The sequence below is a fragment of the Panthera uncia genome, assembly GCF_023721935.1.
Source record: "Panthera uncia isolate 11264 chromosome B3 unlocalized genomic scaffold, Puncia_PCG_1.0 HiC_scaffold_1, whole genome shotgun sequence".
In the NCBI taxonomy this organism is placed as follows: Eukaryota; Metazoa; Chordata; class Mammalia; order Carnivora; family Felidae; genus Panthera; species Panthera uncia.
The window spans coordinates 34,660,739-34,680,619 of NW_026057582.1; the positions used below are offsets into that span (position 1 = coordinate 34,660,739).

The window sequence follows — 19,881 nt, forward strand, 5'->3', positions numbered from 1 at the left end:
ATGAAAATACATTTCTGCAAAAACATGTATGTTAGTGTTTATGGTGGCTTTATTCATAATCAACAAAACATATAAACAACCCAATGTCCTTCAACTGGTGAATGGATAAACTACCTGTGGTACATCCGTACAATGGAATATTACTTAGCAGTAAAAAGAATGAACTATCAATACACAAAACAGCATGGGTGAATCTCAGATGCATTATGCCAAGTGAAAGAAACCACACTCAAAAAGCTACATAATATGTGACTGCATTTACATAAAATTCTGGAAAAGGCAAAAAATAGGGATAGGAACAAACCTAATGACTGCCAAGGACTGAGGGTGGGGAGGTGCTGACTACAAAGGAGCATGAGGAAACTTCTCAGGGCTGCAGAATGTTCTGTATCTTGATTCTGGGGTGTGCTAACAAAACTGAAAGCATTTGTACATAAATTACAGTTTTATTGATTTAGAAAGGGGAAAAAAAAGAGGATCAGCGTTTATATCAGAAGAAAGTTCTAAGAAAGAAAAAACCCTTTGAAGAAACAAGAGCCCATAAATGTCTTTCCTATTATTGATGTCTTTCTGAACCAAAAGATGACAAGAGTGATTCAGAGGGAAAGTTGAATGAAAACATTGACAGACTCAACTTCTAACTGACTTACCAGAGAACACAGGCTTTTAGACAACCTATACACTATATTTGGGTAAGTGTAAAAATGAAATAGGGATTTTTACGTAATTTAAAAATCACCAGAGGGAAACAAAAACTTTTAATTTTAATTCTTACACCTAAAAATCTTGAAAATGATCAGTAAGATGGCATATTCTGCACACATACAGATCCTCTCCACTGTACATTCGTAACTGTAGGGTTATTTCTCCAATGTCTGGCTACGCTTTTTCATTATTGTATCACTGCATTCTACCACAGCTGCCTGCAGTTACATTCCTACCCTGTGAAGCTGCATCCCAAGTTCCTTATAATTTCTGCTTAAAGACAGTAAAAGAAATCGCCTGGGGAAACTTGGATATCTTTCCATTTTTATTTTCAGTGAAATATTTAACATGTACTAAAAGGTGGTGTCAGAATCCTAATATACTTAAAATAAAATTCAACTTACAAAAAATTTAACATCGATTTATATCAACTTTAGGGCCCAACTTTTTTCATGTGTACATTTGCATATATTTTTCCATTTCTACATACAGTCATAAAATATATGCACAAAAATAATTCTTTAAATAATGATTTCAATCTAGAAAATATATGAAGATTAAATTCAAGCAATTTAATTAAATCACTCAAACTTTAAACACTAAGAAATCAATAGCAAAATTCTCCTTTAAATACCACATAGTCTGCCCAACTCAAACCCTCTTCAGATCTGCCTTTCCGTATAAAATTGCAGTAAGTAAAGCATACAAGCACACAGCTCCAATTAACAGAATCGTACCTAGAATTAGTCAGCATTTGGTCTAATGGTCTAAGTATGGCTAAAATTTTCAAAGGGACTGCTGAATGCGTGGCCTAATAATTCAATGCCCCTAATAATTCAGGAGCCCCTAATGATTCAATGCCCTTCTGCTTACTTCTATAGATTAATGCTAAAATGATCCAATAAACTGGTGGATTTTATTTGTAATTTCACTTAAAATAGCAGAGCAATATTTCAAAATCCCTACAATATTGCTGATGATGTAAATATATATGAATCTCTCGATTGTGGGGTAATTCTTTTCCTCTTCACAGTGGTAGGTTGTGTTAATACAACAATTTTTCTTTTACTGTTCACTAATGAGACAGTAATTGCCATGAGAATCCTACTGGGATAGACTTGTATATATAATAAGCCTAAGGACAGGTTTCATTGTATTTATAATGATTTTCAGATATACTGTGTTCTGCATGAATACATCAGTACCAAAAGGTTTTCTTTTCTATGGAAGATAAACTGCATATTTTCAGAAATGTGCAAACAGGAGAAATAAATTTAACTAGGGAGATTTCAGATTCTTATGTCTAGTAACTAAGTAGAAAAATAAATAAAAGAATGCTCCTTTGTATCAAAAACCTGTTAACTTTTCATTAGAAATCTGAAAAAGGTGCTATTTCAAAGTTTTTAATGTTTGAATTAGAAACGTAACTGCCAGCTTCAGTATGAGTTCCAATGTACTATAATGTAAAACTACATACACCACTTCAATTATTGATTGTATATGAAGGATATTTACAAGAAGATATTCTAATGTATTACTGGCTGACATCACTACCTTCAGAGTTTACTTAGGGTTATAAAGATATCTAGAAATACATTTTAAATAATATTTTCCAGTGATATATTCTAGTTGATCATTTGGGAATTATTGTCCTTGAAACCTCAGGTACTCTTCTGCTCTTAAATACGGTAGGTGTCACTTACCATTCAGCAGGGAAATGAACAAGAGTTCCAGTTTATATTCTTAGATTATAATCTCTACCAAAGCCCAAATGAAATGTAAAAAATGAATGGCACGTGGAATGCCTGGGTGGCTCAGTCAGTTAATCATCTGACTCTTGGTTTTGGCTCAGGTCATGATCTCGTAGGTCATGGGCTAGCCCCATGTCAGGATCTGTGTTGACAGTGCTGAGCCTGCTTAGGATTCTCTCTCTCCATCTCTCTCTCTGCCCCTCCCCCTCTCATAGGGCCTCTGTTTCTCTCAAAATAAATAAATAAAAACTTAAAAAAAAAAAAGAAAAGAATAGCACCTTTCACGATGTCCCAAATCTGACAGAAATTCATCTGCATGACTTTGGAGTTCATTTCCTTCTAAATTCTTTAATTTCTTCAATTCACTTTGTAGAAAAAACCAGAGCTCTTTAGCTCCATTTTCAATCCTCCTCCTTAGGATTTCATGATCTTTCCCCAGACCTGCAGTCAAAGAATAAATAGTATCAGTATTCCCAACATTTTGATGGAAGGACAATTTTAATTATTTGTGGTAATATCAATATACTAAAGCAGAAAAACACTATATAATCACCTACCATTTCTAGTTTGTTTCTTATAATTTTCAATCTGTTCTTTGGCCTTCAAAAGCTGCTCTTCTAAAGCACGAACCCTTCCTGAGGCTGGTCCCTGATCAATGGGGCCTTCTGGTATCCTGTAGTTTAGAAAAGATAATGCAAACATTTAGCTTATAAATTATGTAACAAAATTAAAGCTTACTTTGCTACAACATATTTATTGGTGACTCTAGGAGGCACAAACCATACATTACAATCAGGAAATAAAGTTTTCTCTCCAAACAATGGAATGATACTGAACAGAAACAGAAAAAAATAATCTAGCTCAGAGATCTATGATCTTCTAGGAATAAAGGAACCTTTAGAACTGTGTCCTAAAAACTCTCATCATATTACTTAGAAAAATACCATCATCAGTGGCAAAGTGGTCAATTCTTCATTAGTATCAAGAGCAACAAAGGTAAAGGAGAAGGTGACAAAAAGCTTAAGGGAAATAAGAAAACGTGTCTGAACATATACCTGTGTTCAAATAGCAAATACAAATTATTTCTGAATTAATCACAATATCAGGCTATGTAAATCTGTGTTCCAATTCATGAACTCATGACCTTAGATTACTAAGTATTGGTTTTATAGAAGGGAAAGACAAGAGTAGAAGATGAAGTATATCAGAAAAAAGATGAATATTAATATCCTATTTGTTTCTATCAGAAATGAAAAATACCAATTAACAATATAAAATGTTGGAACACAGCAGAACAACTCTGGGGTCTCTTGTTTACATTATTAACATATCTGTACAACTTCTTTCCAAACTGTACTTGTTTCTAACATGTTTTGTTTTTATATGGCTTTGGCAGTATTCTGTACTCCATTCTGGCTACAAAAGGTATCTATGTCCTAATCCTGGAGCTTACAAATGCTCCTTTACATGGCACAAAAACCTTGAAATGTGTGATTAAGTTAAGAATTTTGAGATGGGGAGATAGTCTTGGATTATCCAGGTGGACCCTGATGGTAATTACAAGTATTCTTATAAGAGAGTGGCAGAGGGAGATTTCATCCCAAGAGAGGAGAAGATTGTGTGGCTATTAGCTTTAAAGATGGAGGAAGGGGTCATGAGCAAAAATATGAGGAATGCAGCTTTAGAAGCTGAGAAAAAGCAAGGAAACAGATTCTCCCCTACAGTTTCCTAGAGGAATGTGGTCCTGCTGACACTGTGGCTTTGGCCCAGTTAAACTCATTTCAGACATCTGATGTCCCAAACTGTTAAGAGAATAACTTTTCATTGTTTTAAGCCACAAAGTGGTATCTGTTATAGTGGCAATAGGAAACTAACACACATACACACATATATATAAACACATACATACATACATTTGCATAATTATTATGAAGATTAAATAATGGCTGATTTTTCTTCCAAAATCTATAAAAGAACTCAGTGTTTGGCAATAAACTATCAGGACAATAAACTATCTGGGCTCAGTCATGTTAAAGACGAGCTATAATCTCAAAATATCTGGGTATGTATTCTTACCATTACAATCATTTTAAGGGAACTTAATTTTTTTTTAACGCTTATTTATTTTTGAGAGAGGCAGACAGAGAATGAGCAGGGGAAAGGCAGAGAGAGAGGGAGACACAGAATCCAAAGCAGGTTCCAGGCTCTGAGCTGTCAGCACAGAGCACAATATGGGCTCAAACTCACGAACCGTGAGATCATCATGACCTGAGCCAAAGTCGGACGCTTAACTGACTGAGCCACTCAGGTGTCCTGGGAACTTAATTTTTAAAATATACTTGGCAGAACTTAAATTCAGATGTCAGCTTAGTCCTTTGATGCAAAGACACTAACGCAGATTTTTTATACCTTTTCTTACATTCTTTTATATAATAAGACTACAGAGGCCAAATTAACTATTACTTACCTATACCACTTCAGTATACATGTTTAGTAAAGAAGCTCTAGCAGTGTAATAAGGTATTCTATAGTTGTATGCATTAACACTGAATGGGAGCATGAAAAATAACCATTCTCTAATCATGAGTATCCCAGGCTACAACATTTGAATTATAAAGCCTTCATTTGTATACATACAAAGTGAATAATGACACAATAAGTAGAGCTGTTAGGTGCACAATTACCCAATTTATAAGCTCAAATGTGTGTACATTCATAAATGAGGCATTTCCTGGTATCTAGTTTTTAAAATTTGGCTCCTAATCTCTTTCTGAATTAGATGGCTGATTTCAAGGAAATAATTTGAAAACAGAATAAAACTACCACCTCTTGAAAGTAGTCAAGGAATTAATCTTGACAACAATATGTCATAAGACAAGAATGTCGTTTCCCTTAATGACACAAAATCTCAGACAATACAAAGATATGTCTAGGTTCTCTGTTTTATCTCATTTCTTCATATACTGATGGAAAAACATCAAGGTAAAACAGGCAAGAAAAAAACAGCATAAAATGATTTCGGCAGATTTCCATTAAGTATTAAATCTAATCTTAGTAAAACACATAATAAATAAGAGTACATTATTATATATAATATAGTAAATACATAATATAATTATATTAAATACATAAGTGACATTACATTATTATATATAATAATCTAATCCAACTGTGGATAAACTGTAGGTAAAGAAAAGTAATGGAGAAGCCAGTAAAAAAACGGTACACAATAAAGACTATTCTTTCTAAAACGTATCAAGAAAAGAGTCAATCTGAAAGGACATTATCTGAATATTTGGGAATTGAATGTTGTTCTTTTTTTTTATTATTATTATCATACTCACTTTGCAAAAGATATATAGGACATCTTCTGGCAAGATGAAGCAACAGAGATTAAATTTACCATAATGCCCAAAACCAATGAAAACCCAGACAAAATATATGAAACAATGATTTAATAAACCGGTTTAATTACTGACTAGAATCAGGAGAAAGACATCAGAAAGACAGCAAAATAGGTAGTTCCCAACTTTGGTCCCCTTCAGGGAAAGGGCAACTAGCAACTATCTATAAATATTTGTCAAGATTCCAGAACATGGGGGTGAGGCTGAAGCAACCCCTTGGACAAGAAAAACATTAGAAGGATAAGAGGAGCGATTTCACTTTGACTGCACTGCTCCTCCTCCAGGTCAGTGTGGTGCTACACAAGGGGTTCTCCCTGGACCTACACCTTCTCCAGTGACAAAAGGAGGAGAGCAAAGGGGACATCAAGCTTCCCTAGCATTCCTGATGCTTCCTGGGAGGCCCACTTAAGTACTGCCTCATGGAGAGTACTGGGGGAATCAGCTACAAGACAGAGAAAGGGAGAATGACTCACAGCAACAAATGTGCAGATCTCGGCTGACTGCATTCCTATTGGTGGTAGAGCCTGAGAAGAGATCCCAACTCCTGACTCTGATCATTTGCAGAGCTGAGCCAATGCTCCCAACTGGCCAGGGAGCTTAAATGGCAGTTCTGAATGGTTTGGGTCCCTAGCTAGAGGAACAACTCAGTGAGGAGCCCTACCTACACAAGGAGCAAGTCAGCAACCCTGCTCAAATGCTGAGCATAGCCTCCAGCCCCACTTAAGCAGGAAGGCAGCCCTAAGCCGCTGGGCCTCTGCAGCACATCCTACGGCCCACCAGAGCAGAGAAACAAGTCAGTGGGCATACTTAACTGCTGAGCATAGCCTCCAGCCCCACTCAACAGGGAAGCCTAACCAAAGACATGGTCAGCCATGGGCAGCATACAACACATCCTATGGCCTGCGTAGGCAGGAAAGCAAGTCAGTAGCCCCACCAAACTGCTCAGTGTAGCCTTCATAGCCTCCAGCCATTCCTGACTGGGAATCCTGACCAGGGATTGAAGCAGCCACAGAGCCCATTCTACAGCTCCATTCAGGTAGGGAGCCAAGCCCAGCAGCACCACCCTACTGTTGAACATAGCCTCCAGCCCTATCTCAGGCTGCCCAGCCAGAGACCCTGGCCAGCTCTGGAGCCCAACCTGACAGCCCTACCCAACAGCACAGATAGCCTACAGCCCCATGCAATTGCTGAGCATAGCTTGCAGACTCACCCTGACAGAATGCTCAGCCAGCCACCTCACCTAATCACAAAGCATAGCCTGTAGCTCCACCTGCCCAGTGAACCCAGTGCAACCCTGCCTGACCATGGAGCACAGCCTTCAGCTCCATCCAACTGTTGGGTAGCTGGCAGCCCTACCCAACTAGGAAGTCCAGCAAGACACACTGTCAAATAGCAGAGCATAGCCAGTACCCTGCTCAATCGCAGGAGCCTAGCTTGTAGCCCCATCCAATTTGGGGGTACAGCCTACAGCCCCACCTGATCAAGGAGCACAGCCTGAGTGAGGTCCAATCTGATTGCAAAACTGTGTATGGCCTTAACTGAATGTAGAGTCCAGCCAGTGGCACCATCAGGCCAGAGGGCACAGCCTGGGGACCTCAACTGACCAGAGGCAATTGCAGAGGTCAGCATGTGGCCTTACCCAATCACAGAGTGCAACCAGCAGCACCATCCTACCAGGAAACATAGCATGCAACCTGCCTAACCGTATGTGATCGCAAAGCTCAGGAAGTAGTTCTATGTGAACACAGATACAAGCCAGCAGTTATACTTGAATGCAGAGCCCAGCCATCAGACCCACCTGACTTGCAGAACAATGGCAGGTCCCCTGACCAACCTCAGAGCATAGACATTGGCCCCATCCAACTAGAGACCCTGAGAGAAAGCACTGCTTGCCTGAAGCTGCTACCAGCTGCCTGTCCAGAACCTCTAGCTGAGCCAAATGGTGAAGGACTTTCCTTGCTGAAGCAAACCTATAAAGGCTCATTGCTCAAATGAGCAAATACCAAAATAAGAATATGAGAATCAGGACAAATCAGGTAAACATGATACCACCAAAGGAAACTAATAAAGTTCTAATAACTAACCTTAAAGAAATAAAGATCTATTAACTGTATAAAAAAGAATTCAGAATAATCCTCTTAAAGGAATATGGTAACTACAAGATAACACAGACAACTAAACAAAATTAGGAAAACAATACATAAACAAAATGGGAGGTTCAACAAAGAAACAGAAACCATTAAAAAAAAAAAACAAAAAAGCAATTCTAGAGCTTGAAAATTCAATAATTTAACTGAAGAATTCAATAGAGAGCTTCTGACCAAGCAGAAGAAAGAATGAGTGAATCTGAAGCAGGTCATTTGAAATTATCCAATCAAAGGAGCAAGACAGAAAATTTTTAAAAAGTGAAGAAAGACTACATGAATTATGAGATTCCATAAAATAAATAATTTATAATTACTGGAGTCCTCCAGTAAGGAAAAGAGAAAGAGACAGAAAGAAATAACTTCCCAAATCTGGTGAGATATCTGGACATCCAACTTCATACAGCTTGAAAGACCCCAAATAGTTTCAACCCAAAAAAATCTTCTCTAAGACACATTATGATAAAACTATCTAAAATCAAAAACAGAAAATTTTTAAAGCAGCAAGAGAAAAGAAAAAATCCTCACATATAAGGGAACCTCCACAAGGCTATCAGTGGCTTTCTCAGCAGAACCTTACAGGTCAGGAGAGAGTGGGATAATATATTCAAAGTACTGTAAGAAAAATAATACCAATTAAGAACACTTTATGTAGCAAAGCTGTCCTTCAAAAATGATGTAGAGACAAAGAATTTTCAAGAGCAACAAAAACTGAGGGAGTTCATCACCACCAGACCAGGTTTATAAGAAATGCTAAAAGTTCTTCAAGCTGAAAAGATGCTGATTAGTAACATAAAAATATACAAAAATATAAAACACAGTGGTAAAGGAAAGTCTATAACCAAACTCAGAATACTATAGTACTGTAATATGGTAGTGTTTTAATGATTTCATTCTGGCATAAAAGTTAAAAGATTTTAAATACAATTTTTTGTTAACCCTTAACACAATATAAAAGTGTACAATTGTTACATCAAAAACAGAAAATGTGGGGAAGGAGTAAAAGAGTAGAGTTGTTTTGGGTTTTTTTTTTTTTTTTTTTTGGTATGATCAAACTTAAGTTGTAATCAGCTTAAAATAGACTGTTTTACCTGTAAGATGTTTCATATAACACAAAACAAAAGCCAACAGTAGATATACAAAAGAGAAGAGAAGAGAATCAAAGAATACCACCAAGTAAAATCACTGATCACAAAGGAAGACAGCAAGAGAGGAAGAAAGAGGAGAAAAAAACCCTACAAAATAGCCAGAAATGGTAAGTGTTTACCTACCAGTAAGTGCTTTAAATGTAAATAGATTAAATTCTCCAATCAAAAGGAATAGAGTGGCTGAATGGCTAAAACAAACAAACAAAAAGCAAAAACAAAAAAAACCAAGATCTAAGTATATGCTGCTTACAATACTTAACATCAGATTTAAAGGCACACATAGGCTTACAGTAAAAGGATGAAAAAAGATATTTCATGAAAATGGTAACCAAGAGACAGCAGGGATAGCTATACTTATACCAGACAAAATAGACTTTAAGTCAAAAACTGTAACAAAAGACAAAGAAGTTCGTTATAAAATGGTAAAGGGGTCAATTCTTCAAGAACCTATAACAATTGTAAATTTATATGCACCTAACATTAGAGCACCTAAATATATTAAGCGAATATTACCAGACCTGAGGGGAGAAATAGACAGCAATAGATACTAGGTCCCAGTATTGTAGGGCTCCCACCTCCAACAATAGATTGATCATCTGAACATAAAATCAGTAAGGAAATACTGGACTTGAACTCTACTTTTGACAAAATGTGCCTCACAAACATATACAGAATATTCCAAACAATAGCAGCAGAATACACATTTAAGCACATAGGGAACATTCTCCAGACAGATCATATTTTAGGTCACAAAAAATGTCTTAGTAAATTTAGTAGATTGAAATCATACCAAGTATCTTTCCTGACCAAACAGTATGAAACTAGGACTAGCTAACAGGAGAAAAACTGAAAAATTCACAAATATGTGAAAATAAAAACAACACACTCCTGAACAAAAAATGGGCCAAAGAAAAAAATTAAAAAGGAAATTAAAAAATATCAAATGAAAATGGAAAAACAACATACAAAACATAGGGGATACAGAAAAGCAGATCTAAGACGGAAGACGGTAGGGATCAATACTTACATTAAGAAAAGACAGATTCGAATAAACAAACTAAATTTATATTTTAAGGAAACAGGAAAAGAACAAACTAACCCCAAGCAAGCAGAAGGAAGGAAATAATAAAGATCTGAACAGAAATAAATGCAATAGAGAAGAGGAAAACAGTAAGATAACTCAATGAAACTAAAAGTTGGTTTTTTTAAAAGATAAACAAAATTGACAACTCTTTAGCTAGATTTACCAAGAAAAAAAAAAAAGAATAAAAAAAAGTAGAGGTTTTCCAGGGCTCTTTACAAGGGGACTTGGTAAGACATTGTAGCAGACCAACAGCTGCAGTTGCCATTTTTGTCTTCAGCTTCACAATGTTTCCCATGGCCAAAATATGCTCTAAGTGGTCTCCCAGTTCAAAGCATTCAGCCAATAATGGCAAGGTAGGAAGGACCACCTGATTTCCATGACAAATATGTTAATGCTCTATTAGCTACTGGAGTCACCTTCTGTGTTGCAGCAACACAAATCAGAATAGAATGAAACCTATCCCCTGTTGGCAGAGTCATCCCAAAGGAATGAAGAGATCAGTAATCATCCCAGCTGGTGTAATACTCAATTGTTTCAAAACCAACTTATAATGGATGCCAAGTGAAAGCACTGTGCACCCATTAAAATATAGCATGACTGAAGAAATAATGTACATTTAAAATCTTAAGAGATGAAAGAGAAGAAGTTACAACTGATACCACAGAAATTCAAAGAATCGTAAGAGATTATTATGAATAATTATATGCGAGCAAACTGGACAACCTAGGAGAAATGAATACATTCCTAAAAACATACATCCTGTCATGACATGGATCAAGAAGAAATAAAAAATTTAATAGACTAATAATGAATAAGAAGATTGAGCAATCAACCAAAAACCTCCTAACAAAGAAAATTCCAGGACCAGATGGCTTCAAGGACAAATTCTACAAAACATTTTAAAAAAATTAATGCCAATCCTTTTCAAACTGTCCCAGAAAACTGAAGAAAGGGAACACTTCCAAACTCATTTTACAAGGCCAGCATTACCCTGCTACTGGAGCCAGATAAGGACACTACAAGGAAAGAAAACTACCAGCCAATATCCCTGATGAATATAGATGAAAAAAATTCTCAAAAAAAATTTTAGCAAATACTAGCAAACCAAATTAAACAGCACTTTAAAAGGATCATATACCATGATCAAGTGGGATTCATCCCTGGGATGCAAGGATGGTTCAACATATGCAATGAGTAAATGTGATACATCACATTAACAGAATAAAATATAAAAATCATATGATTATCTCAATAGATTCTGAAAAAGCATTTGATATAATTCAACATTCTTTCATGGTAAGATGTCTTAACAAAGTGGGTGTAGGAGAAATGTACCTCTACATAATATAGGCCACGTATGACAAGCCTACAGGTAAAAGGTTGAAAGTTTTTAGGAAAAAGTGTCTTTGCTAGCAAATGATTTAACTTTGTATATAAAAAAATCCTAAAGACTCCATAAAAAAACTGTTAGAACTAATCAATAAATTCAGTAAAGTAGCAGGATACAAAAGTAACATACAAAAACCAGCTGCACTTCTATACACTAATAATGATACATCAGAAAAAGAAATTTTTAAAAATCCACTTACAATAGCATCAGAAAATATAAAATACTTAGGAATAAAAGGGAGTTGAAAGATTTGTACACCAAAAACTCTGATAAAAGAAATGGAAGAGGACACAAACAAATAGAAAATTACTCATGTTCTTAAATCAGAAAAATTAACATTGTAAATACCCATACTACCCACAACACAATCCTTGTCAAATTCCCATGACATTTTTCACAGAAATAAAAAAAAAAAAATCCTAAAATTTGTATGGAAACACAAATGACACTGAAGATAAAAAATACTAAGAATGAATAAACCTGAAGGCATCACCTTTCCTCATTTCAAACTATATTACAAACCTGTAGAAATTAAAGCAGCATGGTATGGCATAAAAACAGATATACAGACCAATGGAACAGAATCAGGGGCTCAGAAATAAGCCCTTGCATATACATCAACTAATATTTGACAAGGGAGCCAGGAATACTCAATGGGAAAAGGCTAGTTCTCTTCAAGAAATGATGCTGAGAAAACTGGACAACCATACACAAAAGAATGGAATTGGACCCCTCCCTTAACCACCACTTATAAAAAGTAACTAAAAATGTATTAAAAACTTAAATGAAAGGCCTGAAACCATAAAAGTCTAGAGGAAAACAGGGAAAAAATGACATTGATCTAGGCAATGATTTTTTGGATATGACACCAAAAGCAAAAATCAACAATTAGGACTACATCAAATTAAAAAGCTTCTACACAGCAGCCAAAATGATCAACAGAATGAAAAGGTAATCTACTGAATGGGAGAAAATATGTACAAACCATATAGCTGATAAGGGGCTAATATGAAAAATCTATAAAATACTCATTCCATGGATCAAATAATCAGAAGTATTCCTTTTAAAGTTCAGAACAACAGAAGAAATGTCGGTCATAACTAGTTCTATTCACCACTGTGCTGAAAATATCAGCAAGGTAGTAAGAAGGATGTAAGTCAGTCATAGAAAAGGAAGAAACCACTGTGTTATTCACAGATGTTATGATTTTTAATGTAGAAAATCCAAGATAATCTACAAATTAATTACACTAAGAGAGTTTAGGGGAATTTCTAGATGCAATATTAAGATATAAAAATTAGCTTAATGTTCCTAAACAATAAGCACAAATTACAAAATGTATCTTTAAAAAATATCACTTTTAAAATAGCAATAAAAAAATGATAAAGTACTAAGGAATAAATCTAAAAAAAAAGTAATATGATTTGTATGGGGGGAAAATACATTTTTCTGAAGAAGTAATTGTTCCCCAAATCGATCTATATATTAAGATGCAATACTAATAAAAATTACCAAAAAAATGTAATTGACTTTGACAAGGTGATCCTAAAATTCATATGAAAAACCAAAATCCCCAAATAGATTATGTAATTTTGCAAAATAATAATTTAAACAATGTGGTATGGCATAAGGCCAGATAAATAGACTAATGGAACAGAATAAAGCACTTAGAAATAGATCCCAGCATGTATGACAGAGGGATCTTCTAAATTACTAAGGAAAAGATAAATTATTCAATAAATGATCACTAAGACTTCTGGCTTCCTACTTAGGAAATATGAAAATTAAATAATCTGACAATTAAAACTTTAAAATTTTACATTCTTCAAGATCTTGGGAAAGAGACAAATTTGAAAAATAAGATTTTAAAAGCACAAACCATAAAAAGAAATATTGATAAATCTGAGTGCCCTGAATAAGAATTTCTATGCAATATACAGTTTATCCACAAGTCACAGATGGAAAGAATGGAAAACACCTAATTATTTTCTAGATTATATACAGAACTTCAAATCTACCAAAAAAAAAAAAAAAAAAAAAAAGACAATCTCAGAGAAAAATGTGCAAAGTATACGATAATAAATAAGGACTTCACTGATTAATACTCTTGAGAAGTGGTCAACTTTAAAGTTTTACTAAACAGGATATTCAAATTAAAACAGAGATACCATGTCTCTGTTATATCACACAAAAAGCGTGATACTGAATGTCCGTGAGGGTATAGAGCAGTGTTTGGAACTACCATATCAGTTTGCTAGGGATGCCATAACAAAATACCATAAACTAGTGGCTTAAACAATTTCCCCACAGTTATGAAGGCTAGAAGTCCAAAATCAAGGTTTGGTTTCTTCTGAGGCCTCTGTCTTTGGCCTGTAGATATCCACCTTCTAATGTGTGCTCACACGGTCTTTCTTCTGTGTGAGTAACTCCCTGACGTTTGTTTTGTGTATCCAAATATCCTCTTCTTGTAAGGATACCAGTTAAATTGTTTCAGGGCCATTGTTTAATGGCCTTGTTTTAGCTAATAACCTCTTAAAAAGCCCTACTCCAAATATAATCACATTCTGAGCTACTAGGGGTTAAGACTTCAACATATAAATCTGAGGGGCAGCAGAGACACAATTTAGCCCATAACATATAATAAAGGTAAAGAGGTAAAATTAAAAGAATTCATTTATAAAACACTGTGAAATTACTCCAAAGTCAAAGGTGCACATATATTAAGACTCAGCATATGTCCTTCCAGATAATGACCCTACAGAAAACTTTAGCACACATGAACACAAGGAGATACGCACAAGGAGACACTTGCTATTCATCAATAGAGTAACAGGTGTATCTCCAAGTATCACTTAAGCAAAATCTTGCACAAGTATCACAAATACTGAATGAAAAAAGTCACAGAATAATAAATATATGTGTAGCAAGAAACATTCAAATAAATGTTTAAAACACATAAACAACATGCTTTCATGCATACATACTTACATAATATAAGAATAAAAGTATGGACAGAAAATACGTATGACACTCAGAACAGTGGTTACCTCTGGGAAGGGAGGAATAAAAATGGGATTGAGGAAGGGAGTAATATCTGTATTTTTTCTAACAATCTGAAGCAAAATATCAACACTTATTCAATATGAGTGACAGGGACATGGGATTATTTTATTTTCTGAGTTTCATGTGTGTATTAGAAATATTCTTTAATTAACTGCAGAGACATCTCTTAATGAAAAAACTAGATAAAAATTGGGTAGATGCTCATCATTAATGCTATTTAACTCCCAACTTCTGACATCATGTAATACCACATATTATAATACTGCTATAAAAATATCAAGTGGAATGTCCTTTATCTAAAAGAGAGTAACCAACATAGTTGTTGATTAGTAAACTTAGTAACTTTAGTCATTGCTATATAGGACTAGAGCTGTTAAGATAAAAAGAATTAAGGGGCACCTGGGTGGCTCAGTCAGGTAAGCATCTGACTCTTGATTTTGGCTCAGGTCATGATGGTTCATGGGATCGAGCCCCATGTTGGGATCTGTGCTGATCAGAAGAAGCCGGCTTGGGGTTCTTTTTCTCTTTTTCTCTCCCCCTCCCCTGCTCATTTTCCTTCTCTCTCTCTCTCTCCCCCTCCCTCTCAAAATAAATAAACATTAAAAAAAGAATTAAAAACAAGAAAAGAAACAAAATAACCTATAAAGAGAATCTATGATAGTGGCATCCTATCAATATACCATTATGACTTACATAAATTTGTACCACTTACAAATATAAACTAAACTGGTTCAAAGTTGGAGTTATACTTAGTAACTCATAGATGCTCAATATTTTTTTCAGTTAGAATTTCATGGGACTAAAATATTCCCAGCAAAAGAATAAAAAAATAATTAAATTTATTCAAATGTCAAGCTTTGCCAAGGTTCTGTCACAAAAGAGCCAGGCCCTCTATTACAAAGAGAAAATACCATTTTATTCAAATGAACTTCTTGTCATTCTACCTATCCAGTTTACCTAATGTGCAGAAATTTGAAATGGAAGCCAAGAAGGAATAGAAGGGTCAAGCAACCATACCAGTTTTAACAGAATAATCACATGGGGTAATCTGTATCCAAATTCAGCTCTATGATACTATAATATCAACATTAAATAGAGGTCTCAGGCTCAATTCTCCAAGGAAATCTGTGACCATGTTTATTTTGACAAGTGAAATAGAAAGTGTAAATTAGACCATTCTTTCATCATCCAATAGCCCAAAACAGAACAATCTAGACTGATAGTTGCCCCTGCTCATTTCAAATGTGACAACAGCATCCCTTATTAACAAAAAAAAAAAAAAAAAAAAAAAAAAAAAAAAAAGGGCATTTTGGCCAACTTACAAATTAGGGTAATGAGTGCTTGTTACTTCTAGATATTTTTTTGACAAAAGTATATTATTTATTTATGTGCTTGTTCATTGTACTGCTAGCTTTCTTTAAATCTTATTTACTTAAACTTTGAAAATATAGTACATGAATAGAGGTTTGTTTCTTTTTTAAGGTGCAAGATAATATATAATGAATAACAAGCCCAATCCCCATGGGCCCTCAATAGAAACAACCACTGTTGGCAGTGTCTTATGCGTTTTTCTAAAAATCTTACACACACACACACCTACAAAACATTCATTTTATAGAAACCTCACAATCTATTTAACCCATCCCCTACTGATGGTGAGTTTGTTTCTATAACCACTTATATAAGGTAAGAGCTTGTTTGTTTCTCCTCTCTGCTACATTCAAACCTGTGAGGGCACTACTTTATATCTAGCACCCGACACATTCTCTGACACATAATAATTGCTTCATAAATATTTTCTGAATAATCAACTAACAAACAAGCAAATCACCATTTATCAGAGCCAAGGGGAGAAAGAAGAAAGTGGTAAAGGAAGGGGAAAACAACAAAGCTGTTATATAGCCAGCTAAAGATCAGTGAGAAGTGAAAACAAAGCATTTGTAAAATTGAAATATGAGCAAACAGAAAATCCAATTACTTCTTTAAAAATCTAATTGCTGCATTTGTTTTCAGTTTTGTTTTGTTTTTTACAAATTCATGCTTTTCATTAAGAATGAACACTTTTAAAGGAAGAGAATGCCCAAAATACAGGTTGTTGTCAAAATTTAGACATTTCATTCCAGGTTTTCTTGTTTAAAGTGAGTGTCCAATACTGGCCTTGAATTATCAAGTTACTCTACTGTTAACATCTATTGTTTTTTGGAGAAATTCCAATACTCCAACATTTCTTAATAGTAACAGCTGATTTCCTTCATATACTCAAAGGGCAAGAATCTTTCATGAGAATATCTTCTGGGCAAAGGATTTACAGACTACTGAATTTTTGTCAAAGCTTATATACTAAGTAGACTTGATAAATTATTATTGGAAATCTCTTCTTACAAATTAAGAAAGCAGTGAATGGCTTAAGAAATGGAAAGACTTCGGTTATCTGCCAATTCATGCTACTACAGATCTTTTAGATGCAAGGTTTGAAGGTAGAATAAAATGATAACACTATAACAATTACTAGTTTCCTAAGTGAAGCAGAACCCTTAGGACAAGAGACTTGGAAAGAGACTTGGAAACCTTACAAACCAGAGAGTATCTCTGGATGTCTGGCCCAGAAACATATCCTCAAATTCTTCTAAGCATAGACTTCCTGCAAGGTGGTAAGGCCTTTATATGACATAGGCCCAAACTTGGAGCTTGGTTACAACCCTGTACCAGCCATTCTCTAGCATGAGTAAGAATGTAGAACATTTCACAAAAGACTCATACCTAACTAAGAATATATTAAAGTAAATAAAATTATTTTTTTGGAAAACAAATTTCTAAAAGGGTACTTCTTGTCTCCTTTCAGGTACACCTTTAATTTTTAAGAAATGTTGTTAAAAGCATGCATGGAAAGGAAGAAACTACGAGTAATTCTCAGTGAGTTTAGGTTTTCTTTTTTTCTCTTCCTCCAATTTCTTTTTATAAAAATGATTACCTTATTTACATGCCTGATACTAGAGTAGCCAATATTTTCTGAAAACATGTTTTCTGTTTACTAGTGCTGATGATTTTTGTGTTTTTGCTTATTTCTTATTTATAAGGTGAAAAACTACAAGCAAAAATTAAGTTTTATGTTAAGAGGCTTGTAAAAATTGTTTTAAAAACCATTAAAATATTTGTAAATTTTTACTTAATTTTTGAAATAGAATATATCTTCAGACAATAGTTTAGTCTTTGAAATAAGTAAGTGTACTATTATGGAAACATAACGTTATTTTCCTCCCCAATTCAATGATGACAATAAATGAAGAAATGAGGATAAGACTACCAAACAAAAACACTAAAAGCTAAATTAGTCTAGATTCAATAGATGCATATACTTTTTTTCTCCCCAAAGAGAAATATATGTATGTGTGTATGTACACATATATATACATATATACATGTGTATACACAAACACACACACATCTAAAGGTAGGAACATGTACATTTAGATTCATAATAGAATTCTCTGAAATTAAACAAATTTGCAGATTGCTATGACTATAATGTTTCTAATGTAAGGGTTGGGCATATTAGTCTGTCTGAATGCTTATCACCAAGATGCTTATTTCCAAAGGGCTCAAGTTTAAAAAACAAATTAAAAAAAATTTATTCCCTACTCTTGTTTCTTCTAACATGAATAATTAAAATTATAATACAGGGGCACCTGGGTGGCTAAATCAGTTAAGCATCCAACCTTTGATTTCAGCTCAGGTCACGATCTCAGGGTCTTGAGATCTAGCCCCACATTGGGCTTGGGGCTGGGCGAGGAGCCTGCTTAAGATTCCCTCTCTCCCTCTCCCTCTGCCCCTCCCCTGTGCACATGCTCGTGCACCCTCACTCTCTCTAAAAAAAAAAAAAGAAGAAAAGAAAATGACAATATAGTTATAACAGCTATTACCATATTAGTACTCCTATCATCAAGGCATTGTGCTCAGCATTTAAGATAATTATTTCATTTACAACTCACAATAATCATGAAAAAGGAGGTATTCCTACAGATAAGGAAATGGAGGTTCAGAGAAGTTAAGCAACTTTGTTCAAGGTTCCAAAGCTAATAAGCTGTTCAGCCAGAACTGGAATCCAGGATTTTATTATTCTTTCTTTCTGTTAGGTAATAGAATAAAATAGAACTATTAGCAAATTTAATAAGAGATGGCATGAACTGTCAATATCTGACTCAATGTTACCCTGACTTAATTACCCTGATTTAGTTCCCCATATTGGTCACTGACTAGAGCCAAATATCCTCAGCTGTTTTAAGATAGGTATAAAGAGTTTCTAGGCCTCCACAAAAACTTTTACATTATCATGCCCTTTATCCCAAGCCAAACTACTCTGGGATATACATCATTCTAATAAGCATGGATGAATTCATCATTACCATCACTGTAAAGATCATCCAAATCAGTGCCTTTTTACCTGCTAGTTAGGTGCATTATAATGGTTTTAGAGTCAGATGGACCTTGATCCGGTCCTACTAGTAACACAAACTGTGATCATGTCTTACTTTTCCATGTGTACCTGTAAGATTTTTCCATAATGTCTCAAAGTGAAAGCTTTAAGACAGAGAAGAAACAAACAAAAACAATAGTACCGCAAAGATTCGTTTTGAAGACTGAATGCTCCAAAACAGTAGCCCAATAAACGTTACCTATTAACATTTGTACTAAGTTCTATTGTGGAATGGCACAGACCACTGTGGAATATCTTTATCGTACATCCCCCAAATTTTATAAAGATTATAAAGAATATAATTACACCTTCTAGTTAGCTGCTGAGCTAACTAGGATGACTGGTCTACAAAAAATTTAATAAAATTCTGCATATCAAAGTAAGTGTTTACACAGAACCATGCTCTATATACTAGAATATAATAAGTCCTTTGAGAGAAAATAATCACATGTATTAAGCTATGATTTTTCTTTACAAAAGAATCTCTTGGGTCATGGAAGAATTATGTAGTTTCTCATGTGGTTTCTTATTATGGCATCTTGGAGATGTTAGCTGAAAACTATCAAAAGAGCAATTTAGTAACTTCTCTAGCTATTCTGCACACCCACACCATAGTCTACTAGGAAAATTTGAAGGAACATGAAAGAAGGATGGCTTTTAAAAACTTCAGTAACATTGCAATAGCTTATCATATAAGAAAGGAAGACAATCCTTCTTC

The 19,881-nt window shown here is 34.7% G+C and overlaps 1 protein-coding gene across 14 annotated transcripts in view; it reads right to left on the reverse strand.

The window, feature by feature from the left end:
* The window catches only part of FUT8 (fucosyltransferase 8), a 310,019-nt gene that overhangs the window by 100,354 nt on the left and 189,784 nt on the right, over nucleotides 1–19,881 (reverse strand). For all 14 annotated transcript variants that reach the window (XM_049612642.1, XM_049612647.1, XM_049612640.1 and 11 more), the window contains 2 exons: nucleotides 3,014–3,129; nucleotides 2,735–2,897 (listed from right to left, as the gene is read on the reverse strand). In XM_049612642.1, the coding sequence (XP_049468599.1) occupies nucleotides 2,735–2,897; nucleotides 3,014–3,129 (279 nt within the window). The remainder of the gene's footprint in view (nucleotides 1–2,734; nucleotides 2,898–3,013; nucleotides 3,130–19,881) is intronic.